The 27,132-nt window shown below is 48.3% G+C and overlaps 1 protein-coding gene and 1 long non-coding RNA gene across 4 annotated transcripts in view; one reads left to right on the top strand and one right to left on the bottom strand.

Moving 5' to 3' along the window:
* Positions 1-18,202, bottom strand: part of SATB2 (SATB homeobox 2) — a 196,268-nt gene extending 178,066 nt beyond the window's left edge. The window contains exons 1-3 of one of the 3 annotated variants that reach the window (XM_033859920.2): positions 17,155-18,202; positions 14,987-15,065; positions 10,396-10,623 (exon numbers count right to left, since the gene is read on the bottom strand). In XM_033859920.2, the coding sequence (XP_033715811.1) occupies positions 10,396-10,564 (169 nt within the window). In that variant the 5' untranslated portion in view covers positions 10,565-10,623; positions 14,987-15,065; positions 17,155-18,202. Of the gene's footprint in view, positions 1-10,395; positions 10,624-10,785; positions 10,972-11,854; positions 13,240-14,986; positions 15,066-17,154 lie in introns of those variants that run through there. The other 2 variants (XM_073807435.1, XM_019939203.3) reach the window with 2 other exon arrangements.
* On the top strand, positions 12,398-15,963 carry LOC141279154 (uncharacterized). Its single transcript, XR_012333021.1, has 2 exons — positions 12,398-12,532; positions 15,005-15,963. It is a non-coding gene; the product is annotated as an uncharacterized lncRNA (long non-coding RNA).
* Positions 18,203-27,132: the final 8,930 nt, after the last annotated feature.

Here is a 27,132-nt window from a genome sequence, read left to right as displayed (position 1 = left end):
GAAGGAAAAAAAAAATCAGAATCACCTGGTTTACCCTTGTAAAATGTCTTTCCTTGGGTCTTAAATGTGTAATAACTTCCCTTTCAGTGAACAATTTGCTCCTCTTATAATACCGCTCCTCAATAATGAAGGGTATTTGGTCATCTAATACCACATCTGCCAAACCTACATACAGGACAAAATCTTGTCTAAATGGAGCCTGGTAAGCTGAAAGCCGGCAAAGCTTCAGGAGAACCCTGACTTAGCCTCACTCTCCTCCATGAGCGATTTCCAGGCATGCATTCTTCCTAGGGTTCTGAACACTTTCTGGTTTGCAGATCATGGCAACTGATCATCACAGGGTTTCCTCAATTGTTTCTTAATTTCACAATTACCTTGTAACCAGATTCCTATAATAACTCAACTTTAACATAGTATTAATATCATATATTTAAAAGATCATTTTAAGAATCCTAGTTTAAGTATGTTTTCCAAAATAACTAATACTGGGGAATTTAGTCCCTTTATTACTTAATACTGAGATCCCAACTTCTTTCCTCCTAGTCAATGCTATAATTTCAGGTGACATAAAGAATTTTTTACGTCTCTCAGCTTCTAATAAATAAGACAGGTAACTGATTTGTAAGTTTCAAGGGTTCTCAAATATAATTTTATTAAAAAAAAATTTGCCACGTGACTTTAGTATGAGAGAGAGGAAAAATACTTTCATTGCATTAGCAGCCTCACAGATCTTTTTTGTTAATATCAAAAGCACTAGTTTGCAATATGAACTAATGGAAAATTGTTAAATTCACCTAAATTAATCACTTCTTTTTTTGATTTAAATAAGCCCTTTTAAAACCTTGACTATTTAACTGCTATTTACTTAGGGGAGGGGAGACATGGAGAAGGTGACTGTATGAAAAAAAATATATAGGTTTTTTTTTTTGATTGTACAACAAAAATTCTCTCCAAGGCAAAAAGACATTATGCCAAGTTCCTCCCAGAATTAATGTTTAGGTTTAAATTATAAAGCCCAGAAAAAAAACGGAACCACTAATAGACCCTTAAAGCTCGTGGCATTAGTCGATGATGTTAGGTTATGTAAATGTTAAAACTGAAAAACCTTTTGCTGACAACAGTATTTTAATGAAGGCACTATTAACTAGACTCTCTAAACTGAATTTAAAAAAAAAAAAAAAAAAGCCTTTTGAGCTGTATGACATAAATTCCAGTCTGAAAGGGATTATGCTTGGGACAATTCCGGGATCATGAGAACTCCACCAGGAAGGGTTTACTGCCTACCTTATTCCTTTCATTTTGCTTTCAGGAAGGTTTTTAAATATTGAACCCAAGAAAACTCTTAGCTACAGACCAAAGACACAGTCTCCTCTATCTCTGTCCGCTAAGTCCAACCTCGGGCTCCAGCTGCTTTGATGGCCAACACCATTTGCGGTTTCAGTATCCCCACAACGAGCAGGGGTTAACTCCACTGTCTGGGCTAACTCCACTGTCATCACCCAAGTTTCCAGGCACACGCAATTCTATGAATAGAGTAAGAAATACAGCCTAGGGTGAAAGAACGCTAGCCACTGATTTCAGCGGCTGCCAGCCAGCTCGCTCCAAGTTGCTGAAAGCTCTACTCTGGGTAATGAGGGCTGGAGGCTTCAGCATTGTGAAGGATAATCGATTCAATGGCTCCAATGATTGCAGATAGAGGCCAGATCCTGTGCATCTCAGGTGACAGTCTATGTCACCTACATGAATGTCAGGTGATGTGTCCATGTAGAAACTCGGGGTCCCCAACACCCCACATGAACCGAGAAAAAATAAGGGTGCTCATTATTCACCTTCAACTTTCTCCCTCCCCTTCAGCCAGGGGAGGAAGAACAGCAGATCCAGGGACCACACCTAACCCTTACTTTGCAGGACTTTGTAACAAGAGGAACATTCATTACTTTTTACTTCCATTTACATAGATGAAAAAGAGAAAGAAAGAGAGAGAGAGAGAGAGAGAGAGAGAGAGAGAGAGAGAGAGACGGAGGGAGGGAGGGAGGGAGGGAGAGAGAGAGAGAGAGAAGGTAGTTACACCTCAGGTGGGATATAAGAAACTGATTTCCCATCGTAAACTGTGTATGAAGACAAATCAGTGAGCACTTCTCATGTCTCCTGAGCAACTACCTCCCGGGGGCTCCTCTCTGAACTTCCCAGGGAGGAGCAAGAACCAAATGGTCTCTCCCCAAAACAGATTTTAGCTAATAAATACAGCAAAGTAAGTGAAAAGTACTTGAGTTATTCTGCATCTTCTTCAAGACTAAAAATTTGTACGTTGTGTGACAGGTCCCCCTCATTTTTCTTAATGATGTTTTTATTATTCTTTCACTCAATTAAAGCAGAAATGGATATTGCATCTTCTGACTGTATAATTGTTATTGTAATCTGTCTTCGATCACTGCTTGGGAAATGGGTCCGAAACAACATAAACTCTCCACTGCCTCAGAAGGCATGTCATTTTCTTTTACTACGACACTTAAAGAGACATTTATCATGCCGCTCTGTTAGCATCTTCGGGTTATGACTAAAGAAAGCTCTTGTTCTGTTAACCAAAAAGAAATAATAATAATGTTTTGAAAACATTGCTATTTGAAGAGTTTTGATATGAATGCGTTTTCCTTACAAGCGATCAATTTTTGCTTTTCTTATATGTATATATAAATAATTGGAACCAACGCAAGAAAAACATGCAATTTTAATGTGGGGAATAATCAGGAAATTTGAAAATCAATCTTAGTCAGTTATAAAAGAATGGATACACTTGCTTTCTAGCCAAATTTTTTTTTAAAGTAAAAAATATTTTTAAAAGAAATAAAAGACATCTTTCCTTAACATTATGAAATTAAAATTGTTTCTACGAAAAGTGAAAATCACCTCTGTCAGATCTTAGTGCTTTGGAAAACATTTTCTCTAACTAGAGTCTCTATTAATTTGTTCATATCTGTGCAAGTCTTCAACAAAACAAAGAAAGTCACTGAGCTGCTGTGCACATTTCAATAACTGTGCAACCATCAGTAGACACCAAACATTTACTCTGGTGTGAAATGCACCCCTTTTCATATACGGTAGCTTGAAGGGTTTCCCCTTAACTTTTTAATCTTTTTTGTTACGTTATGCTATAGTTTAACAGCCCACTGTGCTAAGGTAGAACTCCATTCCAATGATAAGGCAACTAGTTAAGGGCAGAACCTAATCCGCCTCACCCACTAACCAACAGTAATAATACTGGGAGCAATTAAAATTGAAATATACATCCCCCAGAGAGTTTTACTACCCTAATGTGTCATAAGCACAAATAATATTCTTAGTACAATATAAGACTGCCATAATTTGCTCATAACTTTCTTGCAAGGTTCAAATTCTTGAAATTTCTATTAAGGATTTTTCTTCATTTTAAGCATTTGTCAAACTAATAACTATAATATTCACTAGTTTATTTAAAAAATTTTTAAAGGTATACACATCAATTAAAAATGGAAAAAATACACACGATAAGCCCAACTGCCATAACTGTATATCTATGGCACATTTACTCCATTTTAGGTCATTTTTACCTGGTTAATAAAAAATCTGGAATAAGTAAAACTTTGCAAATGAGAAGCCAAAGACAAGTTGTATAAGACAATTTTTGATGCACCCTTTCACTGCCTCGTAATTATACTGATTTTACCACAATTTTTAAATCACTTGCTATTAAACAGCAAAACAATTCTGTTAATTGAAAGCAAAAAAAATTATATGTATAGATGGAGTGCCATGATTTTGAAAACTCCACCATGGAGCATTTTTACATAAACACTGTATAGCATGAAGTCCTTGTGGGGCTTGTTTCATGTAAAAGAAGAAAATAAATGTTTGGTTGCTCACTGACTTCAGAAAATAAAGAAAATCGCACCCTATAGAGGCCACATCTGTACTTTTTTGGAAATCTGTAAGTTCTCAACTGGCTTTTGTTTTAACTCATACCCCAATTCCACGCAGGGCAGTCTACTTTGACTTTGAAATATCTATCACATTATCCGTAAGTAGTAGGATGATGAATGCTTTGTATATAAAAATCAATTTTTAACGCATAGACATTTCCAAACCTCTGTTGCACCTTAAAATAAAAGGAATTCACGGCTCTCCACATTGACACCCTAAATTAAGGATGGAGAGCAGTGGTAATTGGAAGTGAGAAAGGCCCAATACAAAGTCAGCAGAAGGAAATCACTCATTTTTAAATCCCTATAAAGAAAACAAAAGGCAAACTCTCTTCTTCATTTTTTGAGCTAAGCATAAATGTCTCCTACTTGAAACCATTTTCAGTTCTTTTCTTTCTTTCTTTTCTCTCTCTCCCTCTCCCTGTCCCTTCCTTCCTTCCTTCCCTGCTTCCTTCCTTCCTTCCTTCCTTTCTTTCTTTTTTTCCAAAAAGTAATGAGTTAAAATGTGTGAGTTAGATCCAACATTTCACTGCTGTTCTTATTCTTGGGGAGTTGGGGGGGAGGGGGAACTTGCTGCCAAAGCTTCAGAAAAGAGAGTTTAGGCTGCTAATTTTCCGTTCACAAAATCTAAATTCCCCTTATGCATCTCACACAACTCATGAAATAAAATGAAACAGTATTATATCACTGCAAATTGAGACATTTTTATCAAAATAAAGAGTGATGATGCCAACATTTCATTTGTCATTTCCCACTTGTCACTTTCCACTGACAAACTGTTACACATACAACTTTTGTCAAATGCTCCATCCTTAAATATGTTCCAAAATGCCATTGTATCTCAGCATTCATGTAAGGGAGATAGTAAAACTATGTTACCACACATTAGTTACATAGGTTAAAAAAAAAAAGCCTACTTATTAGGTAAAAGAGTATAAATAACTTTACTTACATGCTATGTAAGATAAAGTTTGGCTTCTTGAAATGAAATAAACTATGTACATGTTTTTGGCACCTAATGTGAGATTACTAGTTATAAAAAACTTTTTTAATGATGAGAAATTGTCATTTTGCTCTATACTGGAAACATAAAGTTTTCTACCTTATTTTCAGTCAAAAAAAAAAAGAAACCTAAAAACTCTAAAAAGACAAAAGAAAATAATGCAATTTGAAATTCATCTAACTCTGTCAATTTGTCTTTTTTATATATCATATAAACTGTCTCCACGTTGAATCTTAAAAAAGAGTTTTAAATTATCAAAGTAGCACCACCAAATTTGACTGCTTACCAGATACGCCTTGTCAGATACACCAAATAATTACCATGTCTTGCCTGGAATAAAACTGATTTCCATATTCTTAAAATAACTCAAAATTAACATTCTTAGATATCTAATAAATTATGATTAGTCTGTTTCCCTCCCTACAGAGATAGATAGGCAAAATATATACACACATTCACACAAGGAGAAAAGAATTAACACAGGATATCTAATATGTACAGACTGATACTCTTAGTCACAACCCCCTGAAAAAAGAGGATACTGCTTATCGTCTGCAGTGGTTAGAAAACAGACGCCTTAAGGGACATCTATGTAGTTCTAACACACACACACACTCACACACACACACACACATTTCACTGCAGATGATCTTGAATATATAATGGTCAGTGGGGTTTCTACTGATGGAATATAAGGCTTCCAAAATTACTCAAAACATCAAATTATGCTCAAGACTTTGAGGGGCGGATACCCTATGTTCTGTTTAATGTGTATGTTCCATTGCATATATTTTTTTAACCAAGTATATCTTTATTTTAATAACAGGCCAAGGACTGAAAACACTTTAGAGAGGGCTATTTTTCTACCTCAGCAAAACTACAGAGGACATGCTAGATTGTTGGATGACCCCAAAGCCTAAGTTCATTCTATTTAAAAGATCTTAAACCCTTAAAAAAAAAAAAAAAAAAGTGGAGTACAAGACCGAAATACAACCTTTTCACTTTTAAAGTAATAACGAGTCTTCCCTACAAGCATAATGGTATAACATCCTAGGTTAAAATGAATTTAATGAGTTTTCTCCATTTTGCCTATGTTGACAATACGTTTCAAGTTTTTAAATATTTTATACATTTCAATAGGTCAATATCTATACTCTTTCATATCTGCCCTCCTTTCAAAAAGTAAAATATCTCTCTACAACTGCTCATATGGTGACTACACCTGACCTGAACTGCATTTCTTTTACTCTTATCTAAAAGGAAATGTTCCACATGCAGACAATTACTAACTGTTGTTGTAGACAGTGTTCAGCTCTAAATGAGGCCCTGCGCAACAATCATGATCACATTTGCTTCCCTATTTGAGTACATCAGTGTGTATTGCATAATGATTTTTTTTCCCCTTGCAACAAGACAGTTATGTTCTTGAAAGGGCTGCCTGGTAGCAAGAAGAATAGGTTTACTTCGGGTCAAAGAGTTACAAGATAACTTCAACAGACAATTCTTCAACAAAATTAAAGTTATTTTAAAAACTAATTTTTCCCCAAAAAGCTATTTTTTTTCAAAAAAATCAAGATATTCTCAGTGTTTAAACATCTTTCCTTGAACTCTAGAAGATTTAACACAAAAAAAAGTCATCAAAATTCATAAGAAAATGAAAAATATCAAAAAGATTTCTGATGTTTAATGCCTCCTATCAGCAAATACACCATCTGGTATACTCAAGCGCTGTTCATTCAGTTTAAATAAAGCTGTCTGAAAAGTTCTTCTTTAAGCCAAACATTAAAAAATGAAAATGCTTGTGTTAACAATGAATGAAGCACAGTAATTTATTGCTATTAAAGCACAACTGGCCAGCGCCTTTCAGCAGTCCAGGAGGAAAGCAGAATGCCTTGCTTCCTCTGGAAACTTGATTGGCATCACTTTCATTTTATGCTGTAGGTTGTGTGGCTGAAGCATTACATACAGCAGAACATTTTAGGTACTTATGCTAATGGTGGTAAAAGGATCATCTGATTCTTATATTCATCATCCTTAATAATCTTTTCTTTTTCTAAATCTTCAAATAGATCTGTAAGTTTTAATCAACAATTTCACAAATATAAATTTCCCCACCATTAATCATCCTTTTTCAAAATCCTTATGGAGTGAATTACTAGCTGAGAGAGGACGCCAATTCTAGTAAGTGAATGTTACCCAGCAGGGATATAAAGCTGTCAACACCATGGTGCTCTTGCTTGCTCTAAACTCTCTCCCAGCCTTCATATGTTTTTTAAAGAGATATTAGCCTTTTTTTTTTTCCAGGACCTTCTATAAAAGCTGACTGTCATACACATATGAGCACTTATATTTTATTACATACATGCTTTAAAACGCACTGCTTAGATAAGAGCAAATATAGCCTACAAAGTGTTAGAAATACAAAACAAAATTGATCTACTTTCTAATAGTCTTCTAAAGCTAACCACATTGTAAACAACACACTCTTAAGTCCCCTATTAAAACAGAACCCTGAAGACTGTGACAGTGTTTCTACCACCTCATCTAGTCAAATCCAGACACTAAAATTATGTCTCTCTCTTTTTTTTTTTAGTTCTCATCAGAAACATAGCAAACTCTCGCTCTCCCTAAAAAAGGTAGAATAACAGCAACAGAATTTATTAGGGCAACCAATGCATTCAGAAGCATTTATTCACCTATTTATCAGAAGCAGTAAGATAAACTGACATTTTATTGAGCAACCAATTAACTTAATGATTTCCCCTATTTTTAGGGGGAAAGCATTTAAAAAGAGAATCACTGAAGATTGACAAATACATCCTCCCAAATTCTGAGCTCTATTTTTAAAATATATATGATTATAGCCATCTTTACAACATTGACAAGACCGCAATATATCTGAAAATGGTAATAAATGATGCAGAGCTACAAATATTTTTGTAGTTTTCTATACTTATTATATTGCTTCATAAAGAAAATTTAAACAAAAGGAGGTAGGGTGATAGAAATATAATCTATTTTATATTTACTCTATGTTCTAAAAAAAAACTTATTTCAATTATAAAAGAACCGCTAAATAGAAATATATTTTAAACATTTTTAAAATTTAGAATGTGCATTTTTAAAAAGGCTTTGCTTTTCTCCAGTCTATATACATGATTAAAAGTCATAATGAAATAAAATTATTAACATCTCAATGTACATTTGGAAACTATATAAACTTAAACCCACAAAATAATCATTAACATTCATAAGAAAACTTTGTACTATTGAAATTTTACGTTCTAAGTTGTTATATTTGAAAGCTTTCTAAATTAAAATCTTTCCAAACAATCTATTAAGTTCTATCGAGTAAAATCTTTCTTATAAAAAAATCTTAAAAAATCCACCATAGGTAAACTATTGTAACCGCTTTACTGTTAGGTATCATAAATGGTACTTACTGAGACAAAATAATGTCATCTTTATTTTCAGTTTGGGAAGCAGCTAAGACCTTTGATATTACTAAATTAAGTTAAAGCTCAGAAAAAAGTGACTATACGAGCTTGTCGAAACAAATTTATTATTCCTCACCAAGACTTAATAATATTTGTCTATATCAAATTTATGGTAAGTGGCCAAATGTGAATTATAGTCTCAGAAAATATGAAAAGTAACCACTATTTTACACTGAGGGTATCCCTAGGTCAACAAAATCAGGCAGTTTCCTTCAGTAAGATATAGGGGGGAAAAAAACTTTTTGTAGGGAAGCACGATTGGTAACCATTACATTCTAAAATGTTTAGAGACTTCTTTCAACTTAGTGAGCTTAGAAAGAAACCAAAATTTCAGTCCAGGTTTTTTTCTTTAATGCATAAGGCCACTTTGAGAACACATCCTCTCCAAGGATTTCCAAAAGTTTTTCAATCCAACATTACCAGCACTTATCATAACCATCTCACATTGGGTCCCACCACATTCACCATATATTTTTCTTTCTTATATGCATATACTAAAAAATGATCCGAAAAGTCCGAAGTTATTGCTTCAATCTCAAGACAACACATTAATAAACACTATTTCTAAAAAGTGAGTCACAAAACTATCAAGTTTTCTTTTGCTTCATTAAAGTATATCTTCAAGTCCCTAAAATGAAAGATACATAAGTCACAATCTGTGGTCAAATAATTTAGTTAAAGCTTCTAAAACTGAGAGAATGAGTGCTTCTCCTTACATTAGTTCCTTAATGTAAGGAACTAAGGCAAACCTTCTTGAATGTCTACCATGAAGAAATAGTAATAGCAAAATAAGTAAAAATAAAAACATGTTCTTTTATAAATTGTTGTCTGTTTATAAAATGTCTTTAAAAGGGAGTGGATATTTTGAATTAAGGCTTTACTTGGAAATACCAACTATGGCTCTTTAGAACATGGGAATTTATCACTAACTTTTGCCAGGGTTTTGTTTCATTTCAGGCTGGCTAATATAAGAATTATATTAAACAGACTACTACTGAAAATATTAGGGGGGAAAAAACCTTTAGAAGCAAAATAAAAAAAAGATTAAACTAGTAATTGACGCCAAACACAAAAAAGCTGCCTGCCATGCAGAACCGTGCACTTACATTTAAAAACAACTAAGGAAATGTCATATAAACCTCAAAATAGTTCAATAATGTTTAAATTTCTTGCATATCTTTAGTTTATAAAATTACTTTCCCTAACCACTTTAAAAGAAAGTGGTTGTTTAAATAGCAAAAACTACGAAAGATTTTAAGTAATGTTAAATTCTTGGAAAGAAAAACAGCAGGCAGTCAATAAGACTACTATGCTATTTTTACCTGTTGTGCTATAATTCATAACAAAGTTACAAATGCATGACTTTAAACTTTATTTTTAAAAAAACGGTAGCATTAAAGTCTCTAAGGGCCTGACAGATTCATAGTGATTCCTTATTTCCCACTTGAAATGTGGCTGGAAATATTCCCAGTTGTTAATCATTTGTCTCGAAGCACTGTCCTAACTACAAAGTAACACCAACACTTGCTCCTGTACTAACCTGAACATTAAACATTAGTCCATAAAAGCGAACGCACCTAAACTTCATCCCTACAACAGATACTCTGAGGCAAGGCAAAAGAGTTAAATCACTAAAAAGCTCTCTAGGAAAATCTAGAAACAGTTAGCTGGCTGTGACATAAACCTGCCAACACCTCAGCACACAGTGGCAAAGTGCCCAAAAAATGCCACCCTCCGGGTAAACCACTTTCTTGTTTTAACTCGAGATGAAGCTACCAGTTGCAGAGGAGAGGCGACGGGGGCATTATTTGGCAACCTGGAATTCACTTCCTGTAATCCTACACCGCGACATCGCCTAATCAACCTGAACCCTGACACCCGGGCCTTTATCACCCGGCCGGCCGCGGGCTGCGCGCGCCTCCCTGCTCCGGGCTGTTACCTCCCACGGCCTTGGCCACGGCGCCGTTGGGCCTCCCGCGGGCTCCCATGGGGCTGCCGTTCTGCTCCAGCCGGGCCACCTTCACCGGGGGAGGACCCTTGACGTCGGGGCTGCCGCTCCGCCGGTCGGGGCTGTCCCGCAGACACGGGCTCTCGCTCCGCCGCTCCATGCTGCTCCGACTCGGAGACAAAGTTCCCACCGGCAGGTCGCAATAAAATGCACAGGGACCTAGGGAGGGGGCGGGGGGGGGGAAGGGGGAGGGAAAAAAAAGAGGGAAAACCGCTCACACACGTGATAGACGTTTAGGCCAGTGGCAGAGCGCTGCACCAAAGCCACACAAACTTCCTCCCACGCTGCCCGAGGGGCCCGAACAGGGAAGCCGGTCCCAACCTTACACTGGGCGGCCCAAAGGAAACCCAGAACTTGGGGTGCCGCGATTCTGCCCAGTCGCTGCTCCCAGAAGTTAGCTCTGGGTCACGAAGTCCGCCCAGGGCGCCCAGAAGTAATCCATTCATTGGGACAGGGTTGACATAACCCGTTCTCCAGTGCGCCGACCTTGCTGTCGGGGGGTCAGGGCTGCGGAAGGAGTGAACTTCCTAAGAAGACATCTCACTCACTCAAGGAGTGGGTGCGGGTGTACGTAAGTCCATATGAAAACAAATTAACCACAAGAAGAATGCGTTCTGAATCGCGGGGCAGTAGGCAAAGGCCTGCCCAAAAGACCCTTGAATCCCCGCTTTTTACCTTTACCGAGCACGTCCTGGGACACACACACACACTGCACAAAATCAACCCTGATTCCACATCAATAAGCATCCCCAAACACTTGGCGGTATTCATCAAAATAACCTCAAGCGGGGTCTACAATCGTTATTATTTTGGAAAGTTCTAATCTTCATCCGATCCTGAGTGATTTTTTTAAAAAGCTCTTCCGCATAAATTACAAAAGCAAAAGAATTTAAATTATTAGGTGCGGGAGCAGCCTTCATCAACCCCAATTTTAAAATCTCTCCAAAAAGTTTTCTCCTGGGTCGCCTGGCTGGCAGCGCGCTCCTCACGGAACCCGCAGATCTCGGCACCCCCGGATTTTTTGGGGGCGGCGGCGGAGGAGGAAACACCTGATGAAACGGCACTCACATTGTCACTGACATCCCCAAGAAGCAGGAGGAACCCGGCACAACAAAGTGCGCTGGGAATCCTCGCGGGCGCTCTGGCCGTGGGAGAAGCCGCGTGGCCACGGCTCAAGGAGACAAGGTGGGGGTGGCAGAGGAGAGGTGAGAAGAGATGCGAGTGATGTAGAGACAGAGCGCCAGGGCTGAGGGCGAAGGTTCCGCCCGGATTCCCTCGGCTGCGCTGTCTAACGAACAGCGCGAGAGCTGCGGGGAGGGAACTCAGCAGGACCCCGGGGCTTCCCCGAACTCCGGAGCCTGGCGCGGGCGCCTTCGCGCTGAGTACTTACTGCTCACAGTCTGTCTGTAACTTGGCTGGCTGGGGCTCTGTCCATGGAGCAAAAGTAGAGAATCCAGGGTGGAAAGTTTCTGGTGATTTGCCTTGCAGTGTTCTCCTAGTCTTCCTTTCTCTTTCCTCCTTTCCCTTTCCTCTTTCCCAGGTCCAAACGTTTAGGGTCCTGGGTCAGGGTGTCTTCTTAGTGCGGCGATGGTTGTTATGATGATGATGATGGGGGGTGGGGGGAGTAGAGGGAGGAGGAGAAGAGGGAAAGGAGGGCTCCTCCAAAGGAACACCCGAGCGAGCGCGGGAGGAGGCGACAGAGGAGGGGAGAAGAGAGAAGGAGGCTGAAAAAGCCTTTTCACACCTTCGGGAAGGAGACCCGTTCTGGCGAGAAAGGGCTGAAAACTGGGAGGCGGCGGAGGCGGGCCGGGGCTGCCGCTTCGCAGGGCGGCTAGCTCGCGAGGAGGCGCGGCCGGAGCCGTAGGGCCGGTGCCACCGAGAAGCGAGAAGGCGCAGGGACCTGGGACCGCACGCGGGAGGAAAAGCGGCGGCCGCCCAAGCTGTCACCTCCAGCCTCTCCCCTTTCGGCCGCCGCCGCCAGCAGCCGAAGCCGGACTCACTGACAAGCCGCAGAGAGAGACACAGTGAGAGGGAGATGATTATTAGTTGCGTTGAGTCATCAGGCAAAGTGAGTCCTTTTGGGTTGTCCTCGGTTTCCGATTTCTCCCCCTCCCCCTGTCCGTCCCCAGATCTAGCGCCTTCAAAATAATAATTTGGGGTGGGGGTAGGGGAAGTCTCTGGGTTATTTCGGGATGGGGGTTGGGGGGAAAAGATCTAAACCCGAGCCAGACTGGTCCACCGCATTGAAGGAGGAGAGTGGGGGGGCGGGGAGGAGGGCCGGGGAGGTTGCGGGGGGAGGGGGCCCCGCCTGGCAGGAAATTAAACATCAATCAATCAATCGCTGTGAGGCCGGCGACCGAACAGCGGCGGAGCTGCAGAGGAGGCAGAGGGACTGGAGAGGGGCGGGTGGGAAGCAGGGAGGAGGGAGAAGAAGGAAGGAGAGAGTCGGCGGTGGGAGAGCGGTGTGGCGAGGACCGCGCGCGCGCGGCGCGGCGGGGGACCTATGGCAGGGAACCGAGGGCCTCGCGAGGCGGTGGCCGCGGCTGGTGGGTGGGTGCGCCCGGGTACAGGCGGGAGCTGGGGCCCGGGGTCTCGTCCTCCTCCTCCTCCTCGCGGCGGGTCCAGGGCGCGGCCGCCTCGCCCAGCCTTGAGGCGCACTAGTCCCGGCTCGGAGGCGGCGGCAAGGTAGGCGGTGGTTGCCTCGTCTCCCGGCGGAGGCACAGACCCACGCGCAGGAGGCAACCACGGCTGCCTCGGCTCCGGGTTCTGCTAACTACGCGGAGTACTTTCGACTTTGGAGATAGGAGGGCTATCACCTCCCCCACCCACCGCCTCCGCCCACCACGCACCGCCTCCGCCCCTCCGAACAACTTTTCCCGGTGCCTTCGAGCTCCCCCTCCGTGCGGAGCCAGCCGTCCGGGCCCGCCGCGCCGCCGCACGCGCTAGGAAGGCCGCTTCTCCCTCACAGTTGGCGCTGCCGTGGGTCCAGAACAATAGCCCGGGTGTCCCGAATGGCAGGAGCACCAGCACTGCCCGCCGGGCGGCGGGTGGCACAGGGAAGGGGGCTGCAGGAGGGTCGCAGGGCGGGGAGCATCCCTGGATGACGTCCCTGGAGCGCTGGCAGCGCCGGCGACATCTCGAGCGGCGCAGCCCGGGCAGCCTGCAGGCCGTGACGCGGTGGCAGCGAGGGCGGCGGGGCTCCCTGTCCGCTGGCTGCTGGGCTGGGACTCCTGGGATCCCAAGCCGCTCGGGCCCTAGGCTGAGAGCGCGGTCAGAGCTGTGCGGTGGGGACCCGGCCTCCCCATCCCGGGGGAGGCCGTGCGGGGGCGTCCCCAGCAGGTCCCGCGAAGGCGTAACTGAGCCACAAACTTTTGCCGACTCCCGCGGCCGCGGTCGCCCGTAGCCCGGCTCCGGCCGCGGTGCTCATTTAAGGTGGCCCGGGCGCTAGCCGAGCAGACCGGGCTCTGGCCGCGCTTTTGTCCCTAAGATCCCTCTTGGACGCGGAACCTCCTTAAAGAAAGCACGTGGGAAGGAGCCGCGGCCCCCGCGAGACCCCGGGGGCGCCTGCTGACACTCCCGGTCCCGACCTGAAGCGGGAAAATGTGGATGCGTCCCCGCCCGTCTTGAGGCCAATGAAGCCTCCTGAGCTGGCGGTATCTCTAGTCGCTCCCGCACACCTTGGTTCTCCCTCCTAACCCCTGGGACCCCGAGGACTCCCAACCATCTCGTCGCCTGAGCCGCCGGTCTCCCTTAAGAAGCGCTGACTCTACGGCGGCGCCAGAGGGCCAAACTAAATTCGATCTCGGGAAACGCGCTCGGGGGGCAATTATGGAAATCTCGGTCGGGTGCACCCGCCGCGGGAAGCCGCGTCAGCCCAGTGTACCCAGGGCCAGGCCGCCGTCCACTCGCCGCACGAACCGGCGCGCGGCGTGCACCTGGCCTCCCCTCAAAAGCAGGGGAGGAGGCGGGGGAGACTCTGGAAGAGAAAGGGTCCCAGAAGTGAAACCTGCCCCCGGCCTAAGTCTCAGAGCCCAGAATCCGAAGGACCCCGCACCCAGTCGCCGCCCACCAAGTTCCAAAGGAGCGCTAGGCGACCCGAGAGGCGGTGGGAGACAAGCGGAGAAAGGAAGCGAGATGGATAGCAAAGCTTCGGGGAGCCAGCCTGGGGGTTTTAGGCTGCGTTTGCTTTTCCCTGTGCCCTCCACAACCTCATCCCCCTCCCACCTCCCCAAAAGAACGAGTTAGAGAAAACGCACAATTCGGAGTCTGTGAGAACAAAGTGGCTCTAGCAAACCAACTTCGTGGTGCTAGCTAAAAGGTTTGGGGCTGCAAAGAAACAAACTGTAAGTTCGATTGACAAACTTTTTTTAAAAATCTGTAATATCAAGTCGGAATGGGAAGAGGGTGTTGCAAAAGCCAACTACTACCACTGTCAAAAGTTTAAGCCCGTTTTCAAAATGGGGAAAAGACGCATTTCTTATTAATACCTTAACAACGATAATAATGCTGTTTCTTTCCTTACCTTGGTGTTGAACTGCAGAATCCTCCGGATCAATGTCCAGGAACTTAGAAGAATTGGTGATATTAGGACTTCAGTACTTCTGGAAAAAAATGCAAATGGTTTAGCCAGGATCTTTCCTGTCTGATTCGTCACTATTATTATATCTGATGATGCGAATGGTTGGAGCGATTCAATCTTAAGTCATTAATGAGCTATTTTATAAACACCACTGTCTGAAGATCTTCATTTACATTTTGCGAAGGATCACTTCGCTAACCTCACAGGCTTATGTCAACAGCATGATTATGGGGACTTCAGTTACACTCTTATAAACAACACAGCCGTATTGTTAATCGGTTAATATTTTATAAAGTGTAAATATTTTATTATGTTTTGAAAGGAACTATTGATTCTAAATTATTAAACTCCTGAGACGGGCGATTTAAATAAAGTTTACAGTTAAGTACAATTAAATGTACATTGTGGCTAGTTTGTTTTCAGATTCTGCACTCTTTTTAATTCATTGATTTTTCTTTTAATTGGAGTTTACTCTTGATCATTTTTGGTAATGAACAAATCTATCATTTGGGGCAAAAGAACTCAAAAATTTTAAATTGCATTTAACGTAGAAGAAAATGTCAAATACTATGAATTATTACCAAAAATGTATTTTGAATGTTTGGAGATTTGTGTTCAGAAATTTTACAAATTTCTTTCGATTTAAAAAGGAAGAATTTTAGGGATTTTTGTGATATATGCCCGGTATGGTTTTTTTTTTTCTTTCTCCTCTTGAGTTTTGTCTCTAATGAAGGCCTTTTCTGTTTCAAATTACATAAGCTTTTTACTACACAATTTTTGTATTGACCTTATTTCAACTGAAGTAAGTGATTATTTCCAGCATGTTTGATTTCGACAATAAGAAATTTTAAATAATATTTTTACCCTTTGCTAGGATATTCTACTTTTTAAAACAGTAAATAAATTATGATGATTCAAAAGTTTTGTTTGGTTTTGTTTTATATTCCTCAAGTGGCTTATTTCCAAACAGTTTTAAAACAAAATCACACTCAAGAAAAGAATTGGTTTTAATTACTTTTTAAAAAAATAATTTGATCCCGAACGCATTTTTACGCATTACATGATAGTTTGCTCCAGTGCTCAAAGCATAAAGTTCACTTTGGGGGACATTTTTATACCTCAGATTGCTTCTCACTGACGTTTTTGTCGGGAATCTACTCAGACTTTTCCCCCCATCCTCCCCCACTCCCAATTTTTTTCATATGTTATTTAGTCAAAGGTCGTCTGTCTTTCATAATCACACCGAGATTTGTTATTTTAAAAATCAACGGGTCTTTATACGCTGGGCTTAAGTATATATGCTTTTTCTTATTTCCATGTTCTCCCTTTTTCTCTCTATCTCTCGTCGGGCCTTTCTTCTCCCTTATTTTATGGCCTGCACTTTTAATGACATTTCTTGATTTCTGTCTCTCGACACCGAGGTTTGTGCCGTGCTAGCTGTCAACTCTGGCCAACCTTCCTTCCCTGATGCCCGCGCGGGACGGCCTAGGCCCGACTGCCCCGGCGCAGGGTGCCGGGTGCTGGGCGTGGGATCCTGGCTCTCTGCTGGGCCGCCGTGGCCTGTGCCCAGCATCTATCACCAGGCTCCCAGGATTTCAGGTCCGGTCACCCAAGAGGCCCTCCCAGCCGTGCGCTGCATCTTAGAGAACACGGGAAAGTTGTGCCGCCTTTCCCCTCCACTGCCGCAAGCACAGGAGAAAATTCTATGGGAATGGCCAGCGTCAAAAAACCTTTGACGGCTCCTAGGAACCCACGCGGGCCTGCCTCTCCCCCACCCCACCCCACCCCTCGCCCGGGGCTTGCTCTGCTGGGGGCGAGAGGAGGCGGGAGGGAATCGTTCCTTTCACTTGAAGCCCACACCAGCTCTGAAGCCAATTTCCGCCACTGACTGTCCGAGGAGAGCTGGGTGACCAACATTTTCGCAGGCCGCATAACTGCGCGGGGCTTGGATTGGAAATTGGATGCGCCGAGGGGACAAGGGCCCGGCGCCAGAATGCCCCGTGGGGAACGCGCCTAGAAGGACCGATCGACCAGGGTGGGCTCCTGCCCTTTCCCAGGCTGCCCCGGGGCGTCTGGGGACTGGCCGGAGCGCAGGGGCGGGGGACACTTACTTCGTTATCCGCACGTCTTCCTCGTTGGCATCAGAGCCGGACAAATCCCAGCCCGCGCCAGTCAAAGATAAATTCCTCCTGGCTCCCCCAGCGGCTCCAGGGGCCTGGGCGGGGGCGGAGCGGTGAGGAGACCGTCGGGCCGCCTAAGGCAGGGGCAGTGGAGGTCGTGCTCCCATCCTCAAATGAACGAGCCCCTGCAGCCCGGACAGCGAGATGCGTCCCAGGGAGACGGCTGATTGGGGAAAGGTGGTGGGCGACTAGTCCGCGTTAGACGGTGAGCGGAACACCCAAGATACCAGAGGGTCGGGGGTCAGGGGAACAGACAGTGCAGAGGCCCAGAGCTCGGGAGGGAACGCGCGAAGGTCGGCCCCCGGAGCTGCCTCGGGCGAAGACGGAGAGCTTTCGGCACCAGGGTCCCACATGTAGGGGATGGGAGAGGGCGTCGGGGGTGGGCACTGACTGCCCGGAGCAAGGAAAGTCAGCGGACAGGTTTCGAAGCCAAGGGAAGTCGCTGGGTGTGCTTTCGCCGTGGCGGCGGGCCGGGAGGCCCGGGAGGGCGGAGGGCCTGCGGGCACCGAGCACTACTCCAGCGACACAGGACAACGCCCCCAGGGCTCCCGGGTCCCTTCATTCTTTTTCAGACCCAAGAGCTTAAGAGCTGGATCTCCTGCTGCAGCCGCGCAGCGAGAGAACGACGGCCCTGCTAATCTATTTGGGGGTTTTGTTGTTGTTGTTGCTGTTGTTGTTCTTTTTTTTTTTTTTAAGTAGAAATCGACTTTCAACCACGGGGTAACAAGGCAAAGAGGGAAAGAAAACGAAACGCCAAAGAAGCCGCCGCTATCTCCCCGCCCCCACCCCGGGGCGGCCGGGATGGGAGCCCAGAGTCGCGTTCCGGACCCGCTGCTTTTTCTGTCGGGAAACACTGAGCCAGGAAGAAGATGGTCGGTCCCATCTCCAAATCCCGGGCCCAAGGTGGTGGCGAAGAAACCCACGGCCTCGACTCGTCATCGCGGCCCCGTCACCCCCAAGCCCGGGTCAAGGCCCGTGTCCCAGACCTGAGCTGAGGCGTCCTCTCCCGACAGCGCCACCGCGTGGGCTGCGGCCCGAACCTGCGGCGCCGGTTCAGTCCGCTGCGTCCCGGAGCCGGCCTTACACGTCGCCCCAAGTCCTCGGGTTCAGAACGCGGCGGGGCAGGGGCAGGTCCCCGGCCCCGGGCACAACCGGACCACCCAACACAAAAACGCGGCCGGCAGACAGAACACCGGCGCCCTCAGTTTGCCCCAACTCCTTTTAATGAAAAGTACACCTGGAAAGCCCAGGCCGTGGCGCCCCACCCGAACCCCAAACTCCAGGCAGGCCGGCCCGCGTCGTGAAATCCGCGCCCACCCCTAGCTGGGGCGAGCGAGCCCAGGAAGCCGAATCCGAGGCAGCCCAAGGCCAAGCGGCTCCAGGAGCGTTTCGCGGCTCTGGGCCCACGCCGGTCTCGAACCGCGCCAGAGAGAGCGAGAGCGCTTGCTGCGAGACCCAAGGTCCCAGGCACTTACTGGGACCGAGGACCAAGCGGGTGTCGGTCTATCCGGCGGCCCAAAGCCGTCCGGAGTGGCGTGGAACCTGGAGGGCTTTCTGGGCTGGCAACTCGCCAGTTCTCTCGGTCTCACGAACCCCAAAGCCCACTCTCTCAGTCCGGCAAGGCTTGACCCTCGGGCTAAGGCCCAGGCAGCGTTAGTGTCCTGGGGCTCTGTTCACAGTGCCCTGGGGCTCGGTTCTTCCCCACCCCGCGATGCCTTGCCTCCGAGCCCAGAGGCTAAGCCCCGCCGAACCGGGCATCACCTGGCTCTGCCCGGACGCTACGTCAGGACTCCAGAGCCACCACGTCGGGCTTAGAGGACTTTAGTGGGTAGGCTGGGGCTTATCTTAAATTCAATTGTTCCCCGTGCGCGCGCTAGTGCGCACACACACGCACAGACGTTTTGAGACTGTCAGTTATGGAAAGGGACAACGACGCAAAGGTGGAAATTCACCTGGTCCCCACCCTGTTACAAAGCTCCCAGCCCCACACAAAAGAGGAGCGAGCCCTGGACGCCCAAGCGGCCGCTCGGGAGGCGTCCAGAAGCTGCACTCTCGCGGGGCGCCCGGCCAGCCGCGCCAGTTCGCGCGCTCCAGCCCCGGCCGGTGCCCAGCGGCGCCCTAGGGAAGCTGCGCCGGCCTGCTGAGTTCCGGGGCTGGGCGTCCGCCTGGCCTGCTCATCCACGCCTCATCACCTGTCTCTGAATTCTAATTTCTGAAATCTAATCCCCGTAGGCCACGCGGAGCTGTCTCCAAGCGGGCCCGGCCCGGCACCCCTGCCAAGTGGCTCACCTCTGCTTACGGCGCCTGCCTTTACCCCCGGTGCCAAGGACCGAGCGAGTGGCGGCAGGTCAGGGCGCAAACGCCGTCTGCTCTCCTCCAGGAGTAGACAGCGGGAGCCTGCGGCGTCGCTCGTCCGGCCCTGGGGCTGATTTAAATAACTAATAAGCTCAGAGACATTTTACAAGGGGAACTTTTCCTTTTAGTATCAATAAAGCCTAGTAATTGGGTTTGTTGGTTACCTAAGCTCGAGTTGCCCAGTCTCTCTCTCTCTCTCTCTCTCCTTCTTACTCTCTCTTTCCCTCTCTCTCTCTCTTTCTCTCTCTCTCTCTTATTCAGAAGCAACGTTTTAAAAAACCGGCAACTGTGGGTGCGTTTGTGTCGGGTGTGCGAGTGTGTGAAAGAAGTTGTTTCAAAAGTCCTTTTCCTGGAGAACAATCATCATTGTCGTTCTATGGTGAAGAGTTTTGAAAGGTGAACTGTTGTTATTTCAGAGGAGGAAAATGTTAACAACAATTCAAGTCTCACAATACACGTATAATATAAGAAGGGCAGGGGTCCTTAAGATTTTTCCCTTTGAATGTGACAAAGACTTTTGCAGTGCTTCCGTAATAGTTTGCATTTTAATTAAGTCTCTCTACATTTTAACTTCAACTCCTAGATTGTAATGATATCTGTTGTTTTCAGTAAAGACTTCTATACTATAATGCCATCTAATTTTTTGTTTTGATTTTCTAATCTTTTTGAAAGCATATTCTTAGTCATAAGGAATTTTTCCACCTGGGAACAAGTCTCAATTTAAAAATATAAAAGACCTTTCATGAATAACTGCAAATAGCCCATTCGTTAGTGTCCACAGAGGTGTTGGCGCCTACACAAAATCTCGGAAATCTAAAGGCAATCTAAGCATGTTTCTCTACAATCACAGCAATATATATATTTCATCACTGTTGTATGGAAGTAAAAAAGTATTTTAAAATACTTTAAAGAAAAGTGTTATGCTAAAATTTACCTGAACTTAAATTCCCCACTAGATACAACATAGCTAGTGCCCACCAACGTCAGCCTAAACGAAATGAAGAGTACTGCTGAACCAGATTATTGTTGAGGTCAGAAGCTATTCAATGAAAAGCAAAGAGAATTCATGTTTGCAAACCAGGTTGGGGGGAGGGGAAAACCGGCTTCTGAAGTTCCAAGGAACACACCCCAACCTGTTCGCTCACACCTTCAGTGTTTACATACTGTGGAGAACTTTTGCTTTCCACTTTTAGTTTAAAACTTGATGAGCTTTTCCTTAGCTCGGCTTGTTTTAGTCTGTGAGACCCAAAGTCAGCGGAAGGTAGCCTTCTGCCTTGTAACTTCCGGAGGACCAGAGTTACCTGGCGATAGACTCAGCCCTTTGAGCATTCCCAGCGGAGAGGGGCGTCTTACCGACTCTTCTCTGAGCCACCACTTCCCCAACCTCTCCTCCGCACCCGCAGGCTGAGGGCATCAGAGCACCCGACCCGCTTCTCCCTTCTCCAGATAATGCCCCAGTGTTGGTGCTTGCTGCAGAGGGAGCGAACCTTGAGCTGTGGGTGTATACACGCCATCCCCTGCTTTCCCAGAAGGTTACAGACAACTTTCCTTACCATCTGCTGTGGGCCAGCCTCCAGTTCCCGCCCATCCTCCCCAGTGTTGCCAACTCCAGTCTCTAAGTGCTCAGGGCACTCACAGGGGTGCTCCCTTGTCCCCCAAGCTGACCATATTAAAGAAGAACGTGTCCTCTTGGTGCAGTCCTCCGAGTGACAGGAAGTTGAAAACAGTGGCAGAGAAAGATGGAAGGATTAGCAAGGAAAGAGCAGGGCTGGGTAGGGTAATTTAGAACCTCAGCAATGGGCACCTCAGCCTGCCCCAAAAGCCCGGGGCCTCCCCTTCCCTCCCTGCCCTTCCACTCAGGTCCACCTTGGGCTGCGGGTTCCTGTCAGAGCTGCTCTGTGAACTCAAGTGGTCCCTAGGATTTTAAGTACCCCCTTACCCCCGCCATTACCTCCCTGCCATCCTATGTTTTGGTTGCAGTTAACCTGTTTTCTGAAGCTGTGGAAACTCCACTCTTACTCTTTTTCTCTTTGACTCATTCACGCTCCTTTTAAAAAAAGAGCATCCCCCCAAGCCAGGCTTCTGCCAGACCCCATGCGACCTCCCAGAGCTCTATGTGCAAGAGGAGAAGTGATTTGTCTGTTTATAACAGGTTTAATTAAGATAGTTATGTGCCATGAACTCTTTGGGCCCCAGTCAATGCATTTTGATTTGGAAAGTCAAATAGAATCACATCTTGCACTCGTGGGGCCCCAGCTTGCCACCCAGGCTGGGGACAGACAGTGTTGTCTGTCTACACCAGCCTCACTGGACTTGGATGAGTCCCCTGCAGAGCTTGCCACCCTGTTTGTCCCTGGTGACCTCCAGTCGGCTTTTCCGGCAAGATCGAGGCCTTCCTGGTAAGGATATGGAAAGCCGAGCTCCCGGAGCACTCCTGGTGGCCCTTGGCTAAGTAGCCAAGCGCCAAGCTTCTGCAGATCTGGCTTCCCAACTGCGGAAGAGCTTCTCCGGCCCCAGGCCTTAGTCCCCTGCCCTCCCTCACCCCAACCCTGCAGTTTTAGAGGCAGAGAAAGCTGGGGAGGCCAGTCTCTCCTTTTCCCCAGTTCTGCATCTAGTAACGTCCCCGCCCCCCAACTCTCAGACTGAGGTACTGGGTTGCAGCCGAAGCGTTTTTCTAATTTGTCGTCGTTGGAAACCTCAGACAACTGTAGTGTAAAACTTCAAGGGCTTCCAGGGATATGCTGACTTCAGGCATTCAATGGAAGGGGCGGGGGCGGGGTGAGGGTCGGGGACAGGGACGCCCAGGACAGACGTCCCAACGCGCTCTCTTGGACTTGCCGCCATCTGTAGCCCAGCTGCACACGCCCACGCACTCCTCCACCCTTCCCTCCCCTCTGCCCGGCCTTCGGAAGCATCCCCGCCACTTCTTCGGCCCTCGGAAAGGAAAGGGACCGATCGCGCCAAGGTCTCTCAGTCTCCTCCCAGAACACAAGAGCCAGCTCCGGGTTGCCTGAGGTGCTCCTTACGATGCCTTACGCACTGTGCGTACTTCTACTGCTCCTCTCCTCTCCTCTCCAGCCCCCGGGGCCAGCGCCCAAATCCCCATCACCCCACCACCCCTGCTGTTCTGACCGCCGGGAAGCTGCAGATCTGCCACTAACTGTATCATCCCATCTATAATGGCTCCTCTCGGTTTGCAGTAGATCTGGAATTTAACAAGGGTAACTTTATTATGTTAGGCTTTGGGGCGCTTGAAACATTCTGAGCATGCCCGCAGGAGGTCTCAGAGGAACTGTCCCGAAAGCTGCTGAGAGCAGCCACCTTCTCGACAGGCTCAGCTCTGGCAGGCTGTGCGCTGTGGCTCCAGGGACACCCCCCCTCCGACACCACGGCCTCCTGCAACCAGGATAGGAGGACTGGGTTGGAGAATTGAGTGCGTGTGTGTGTGTGTGGGGTGGGGTCTTTTATTTGAGTTTAGTTTAGTTTGTCTTTACTTCTGTAGAGGGCTGATGCTGGCGCTAAAATTGGGCAGCAGTTGGCCCCAAAGTAACCTGCGATTCGCCCCTCTCCCGTGCGTCACGCAGCAGAGGGTGGCAGTTTGGCAGTAGCTCTGGGAACGCAGCCTGGCAGGGCGTTGGGCCTCGGCGTCCAACTGAGGCCCAGTAGCCCCGCTCGTGTGCGCCTCTTGCCTGGGGTGTTTGTGCATTCTTGGGGCTGTGAGGGCTGCTGGGCTGGTGCGGTCCCCAGCCTCGCACTGCCCTTCCGCGCGGGGCTCGAGTAAGGACGCAGTGAATGAATTCATGAAGCAGCTCCACGGCGGAGAGGTCTAAGGAATAGCCGCCCCGGTTAAATGGGCTGCGGGCAGCTGCGGCCGACTGCCCCCTCCCCTCCTCTGAGCAGGCGTGTGGTGGCCCGGGAGTCCCGCCAGCAGCCCCCGCCCATCAGGCGGAGCTCGGGCCCTGGCAATCTCTGCACTTTGTCATCACGCCCGAGTATTTGACATTCGCAATTATCTGCAAATACCCTGATCGGTTTGTATATGAAACACTTTTTTTCCTGCCTAAAGGTTGGAATCTGGTAAGTTTCAGACAAGTGTTTGCGGGGTGGGGGGCGGGGAAGGTGACCCGGGGGAACGCGGGGGACCGGCCCGGTGAACCCTACTCGGCGAGGTGGGCGACAAGAAGGGACCGGGCTGCGTGCCGCCCCCTCCTCTCTCCGCCCTGCTCAGAGGAGAGGTCGCTCGGAGGTAAGGAAGGGCCCAGGCCGCGACCCTTGGGTCCTCCTCTGAAAGGAGCGCCCCCTAATCCCTGCGAGGGGGAGCAGAGATCCCACCAGAGGCAAGGCCCCGAGGTTAATCCTCTTGATAACCGGAAAGGGCGCTGCCCGGCCTGGTTGCCGTCACCGAAAATGTCAGTCACCTGCTCTCGACCCCGCCGCAGATTTACCTGCTCAGAGAGCCATCCCAGAGAGCCCTCCGCTCCGAGCTCTTCCCCGCGCGAGCAGTCTAGGGGAAGTAAACGGCGTCCTCGTTCAAAAGAAACGGATGTTCCTCTGACCCTCCTCCATCCCTAGACGGTTCCTAAATCCAAGAGGGCAGTGCCAGCCCCGGGATCGCTCACCACTCCTACATCGCAGCTTCTGGCTACCTGCCTACTGCACAGCCCGTCTACGAAAAGAAAAAAGGGAGAAGTGGTGGGGTGGGTGGGAGGCGGGGGAGGATAAAGGAGCGAGATTACTTGTCTGATTCATCTGCTACCTTAGGAACCTGATCCTGGCCCCTGGCTGAGCCTAGGGGCCTCCAGCCCAGAGACTGGGAGGTCAGACAGTGCTCTGGAGAGGCGCACACAGCCTCCCCTCCCCACCCACCCCGGGGCTCGAGTTTTACTCGCCAACTAGCCAAGCTCCTTTGCAAGGGGGTATATCAGCAACTTCAGAAACACTAAACCCTTCAGGGAAGCCCCCTCCCCAAGCACTTAGTTTTCGGCTCTGCTGTAGACACTGGACTGAGCTGCCTTTCACATATACTACATTTTCGGCGAAAGTGGGGGCAGGAGCAGGTTGGAGAAAGGTGTGTGCGTGCGCGCGCGCGTGTTTTGGGGGGGGGGTGGATATTGCAAGACCTTCAAGAAAAACTGGGAAGGGAGGGGAGTTTAGAAAGTCAGTCTCTGTAACAGCACAACCACCATATCGCTGGCTTATTCTGAAAAGGAAGAGGAAGCAGGCGGGAAACGAATCCTTTCCTCCTCCCCGCCAGCTCCCTCCCAGCGCCCTCAGCCTAGGCGCCCGGGCAGAGAACCGGGCGTGTGCTGGAGAGCATCAGCTCTCCCCGCTCCGGCTCAGCCCCAGGTGGGCAAGAAAGCGCGGGCGGCTGGAGAAGGTCGTCACAGTCTCCTGCGGCACCCTTGACCCACGAAACCTCCCTGCAGCTAAAGCCGTTGAGGCGACTTCTCCACTCACAGGTCGAAGCCCCTGCCTGAGACTTCCCGGGAAGCAGCCCGCAGTGCCCGGAGCTCGGGCTTCCTTTCCCTAGACTCCCTGGAGCTTGGTCTGCGGTATGAGTCCGGCTGCAGACACCCACCCGGGCTCTTAGATTAGGCCCCGCCTCGGCCGAGGATGCCTAGGAGGCCTCTGGCTGCTCCGAGACTGCCGGGTTCTTGCCTGGGGTGGGGGGGAGGGGGGTGCGACCTCAGGAACCCCGGGCGCGGTCTGGTGACATCCACTGCGCCTCGCGCTACCTCCAGGGCTGCCCTCGGCCTGAGGAGAAGGAGGCAAGGGCAAGATGCCCCGTGGTAGGTCGTCTTAGCCTACATAAAATGCCTCAAGGATTGGGCTAGGCTTTGCAAATTCGGCTTCCCTGGTGACCAATCTTCAAGATTCGGTTCTCGACCCACCCACCTCGCACGTGGATTCCCACGGCAGCTCTCAGACAGAACTGATGGCTGTTCTGGCCCAGCAGAGTGTGCATCGCTCAAATCTGCGCGCCCAAAATGCACCCTAGTCTGAGCTCCAGCACCGCGCGCTCCTAAACGAGCTGGGGGCCCCCGAGCACGTGCAAGCATTCTCCCACTTTGAAATCAATTCGCCCTCTTGTCTTTCACTCCAGACGGCTTTGCCTTCGGGGCACTGCTAGGACCCAAGACCCGGGAGAGAAGTCCCGAAGGAGAAGCCGAGGCCTGGAGCTTGGGAACTCCTCTGCTCACCTGAACTTGAGACATTCGAAGGCCCCAGTGAACTATCGGTTGTATCAGAGCCTAGGAGTGCAAGGTAGCTGCGCCCCGGCCGAGGCCCTCGATCCTGGAGGCCGGGTCTCCGAGGGCATCCGGAGCCGAGGTGGGATGTCCTGACTACCTGCAGCGCGCACGGATCGCAGGCCGGAGAAAAGGGCGCCGTGTAACGGGGATGGTCGGCTACCTCTCCAGGGATCGGCCCTGACTTGTTAGTAACTTAAGCGCCTCTGAACTCGGGGACCGCGTGTTGGGACAGCTCCCTGCACACGCACACACACACTCACACGCACACACACACACACACACGCACGCATGCACCTCCTTCCTTTGCCTCGCATCTTTCCCTCCACTCTCCTGTCTTACCCCTACCCTCACCCCCGCCCAACCGCGGCCACACCACTTAGAGGCGCGCGGCAGCCACTCGGTTTAAGGAGCCGTCGTTTCAGATGTTTATTCATAGCTAAGTGCTTATGCAGGAAAATGCTCGTCACCCGGACCGAACGCTTCCGCCCTGCGCTGGCGGACCTCGCCGGCGGCAGCTCATGGATCCCACCCGCGAAGCCACGAAGGAACGGGCTTCGGGGAGGCGGCTTTGCCACCCTGCGCTCAGCCACCGGCGCTGCTCCGGATTCCCGGTAGGGGGAGCCGCCTCAGGCGCTAGGCCAGCTCGGGTCCAGGCCTCAAGCTGGCCCTGCCGCCGGCGGCAAACGGAACGCGGAGCGCGTGTGGCCGCCTCACCTGCTCTCCAGGTGCGAGCTGCCAGTAGAGAAGGGATCACAGGGCCAAGCCCACTAATTCCCGGTTGCTGCATAGCGAAGAACATAGGCGAGACCGAAGTATATTCTTTAGATCCAGATGTAGTTAAATAACTTTGTAGGTGACGAGATTACCACCTTTGCCCATATCCAATGGGACATATATTCGTTATATAGATTTCACCCCCATCTCCCACACCCCCCCCCCCCGCCCCCAGTGGTTAAGGACTGTCCTTAGTTCCACAAATTTTGAGGTGATCTAATCCCTTCTCACTGTGTTTCCAAGTCCTTTATTTCCGGGAGCTTTAGATGGTCCCAGCACAAACTAGTAGCTCAGAGGAGACCTGCTGGCTTTGCTGTAGTAGTCTCACAACAGACTCTCTTTCTTTCTGACTCCATATGCTTAAGCAAGGGTTTGGAAGCTTTCATTTTAAGATATGACCAATGTTTAGAGAACAACCCTATTCCAGGGTCAAGAGGAAAGCAGTTAGCTGGACTGTTAGCCCACAGACCACCACACTGTGCCCAGTGTGGCCGCACAGGAGTGCTGAGGGACCAAAGACTTCCTGGTC

Source organism: Tursiops truncatus, chromosome 7, assembly GCF_011762595.2.
Source record: "Tursiops truncatus isolate mTurTru1 chromosome 7, mTurTru1.mat.Y, whole genome shotgun sequence".
NCBI classification, from domain to species: domain Eukaryota; kingdom Metazoa; phylum Chordata; class Mammalia; order Artiodactyla; family Delphinidae; genus Tursiops; species Tursiops truncatus.
Note: the sequence above shows the minus strand (reverse complement) of the source record. Positions and strands in the feature narration are given on the sequence as shown.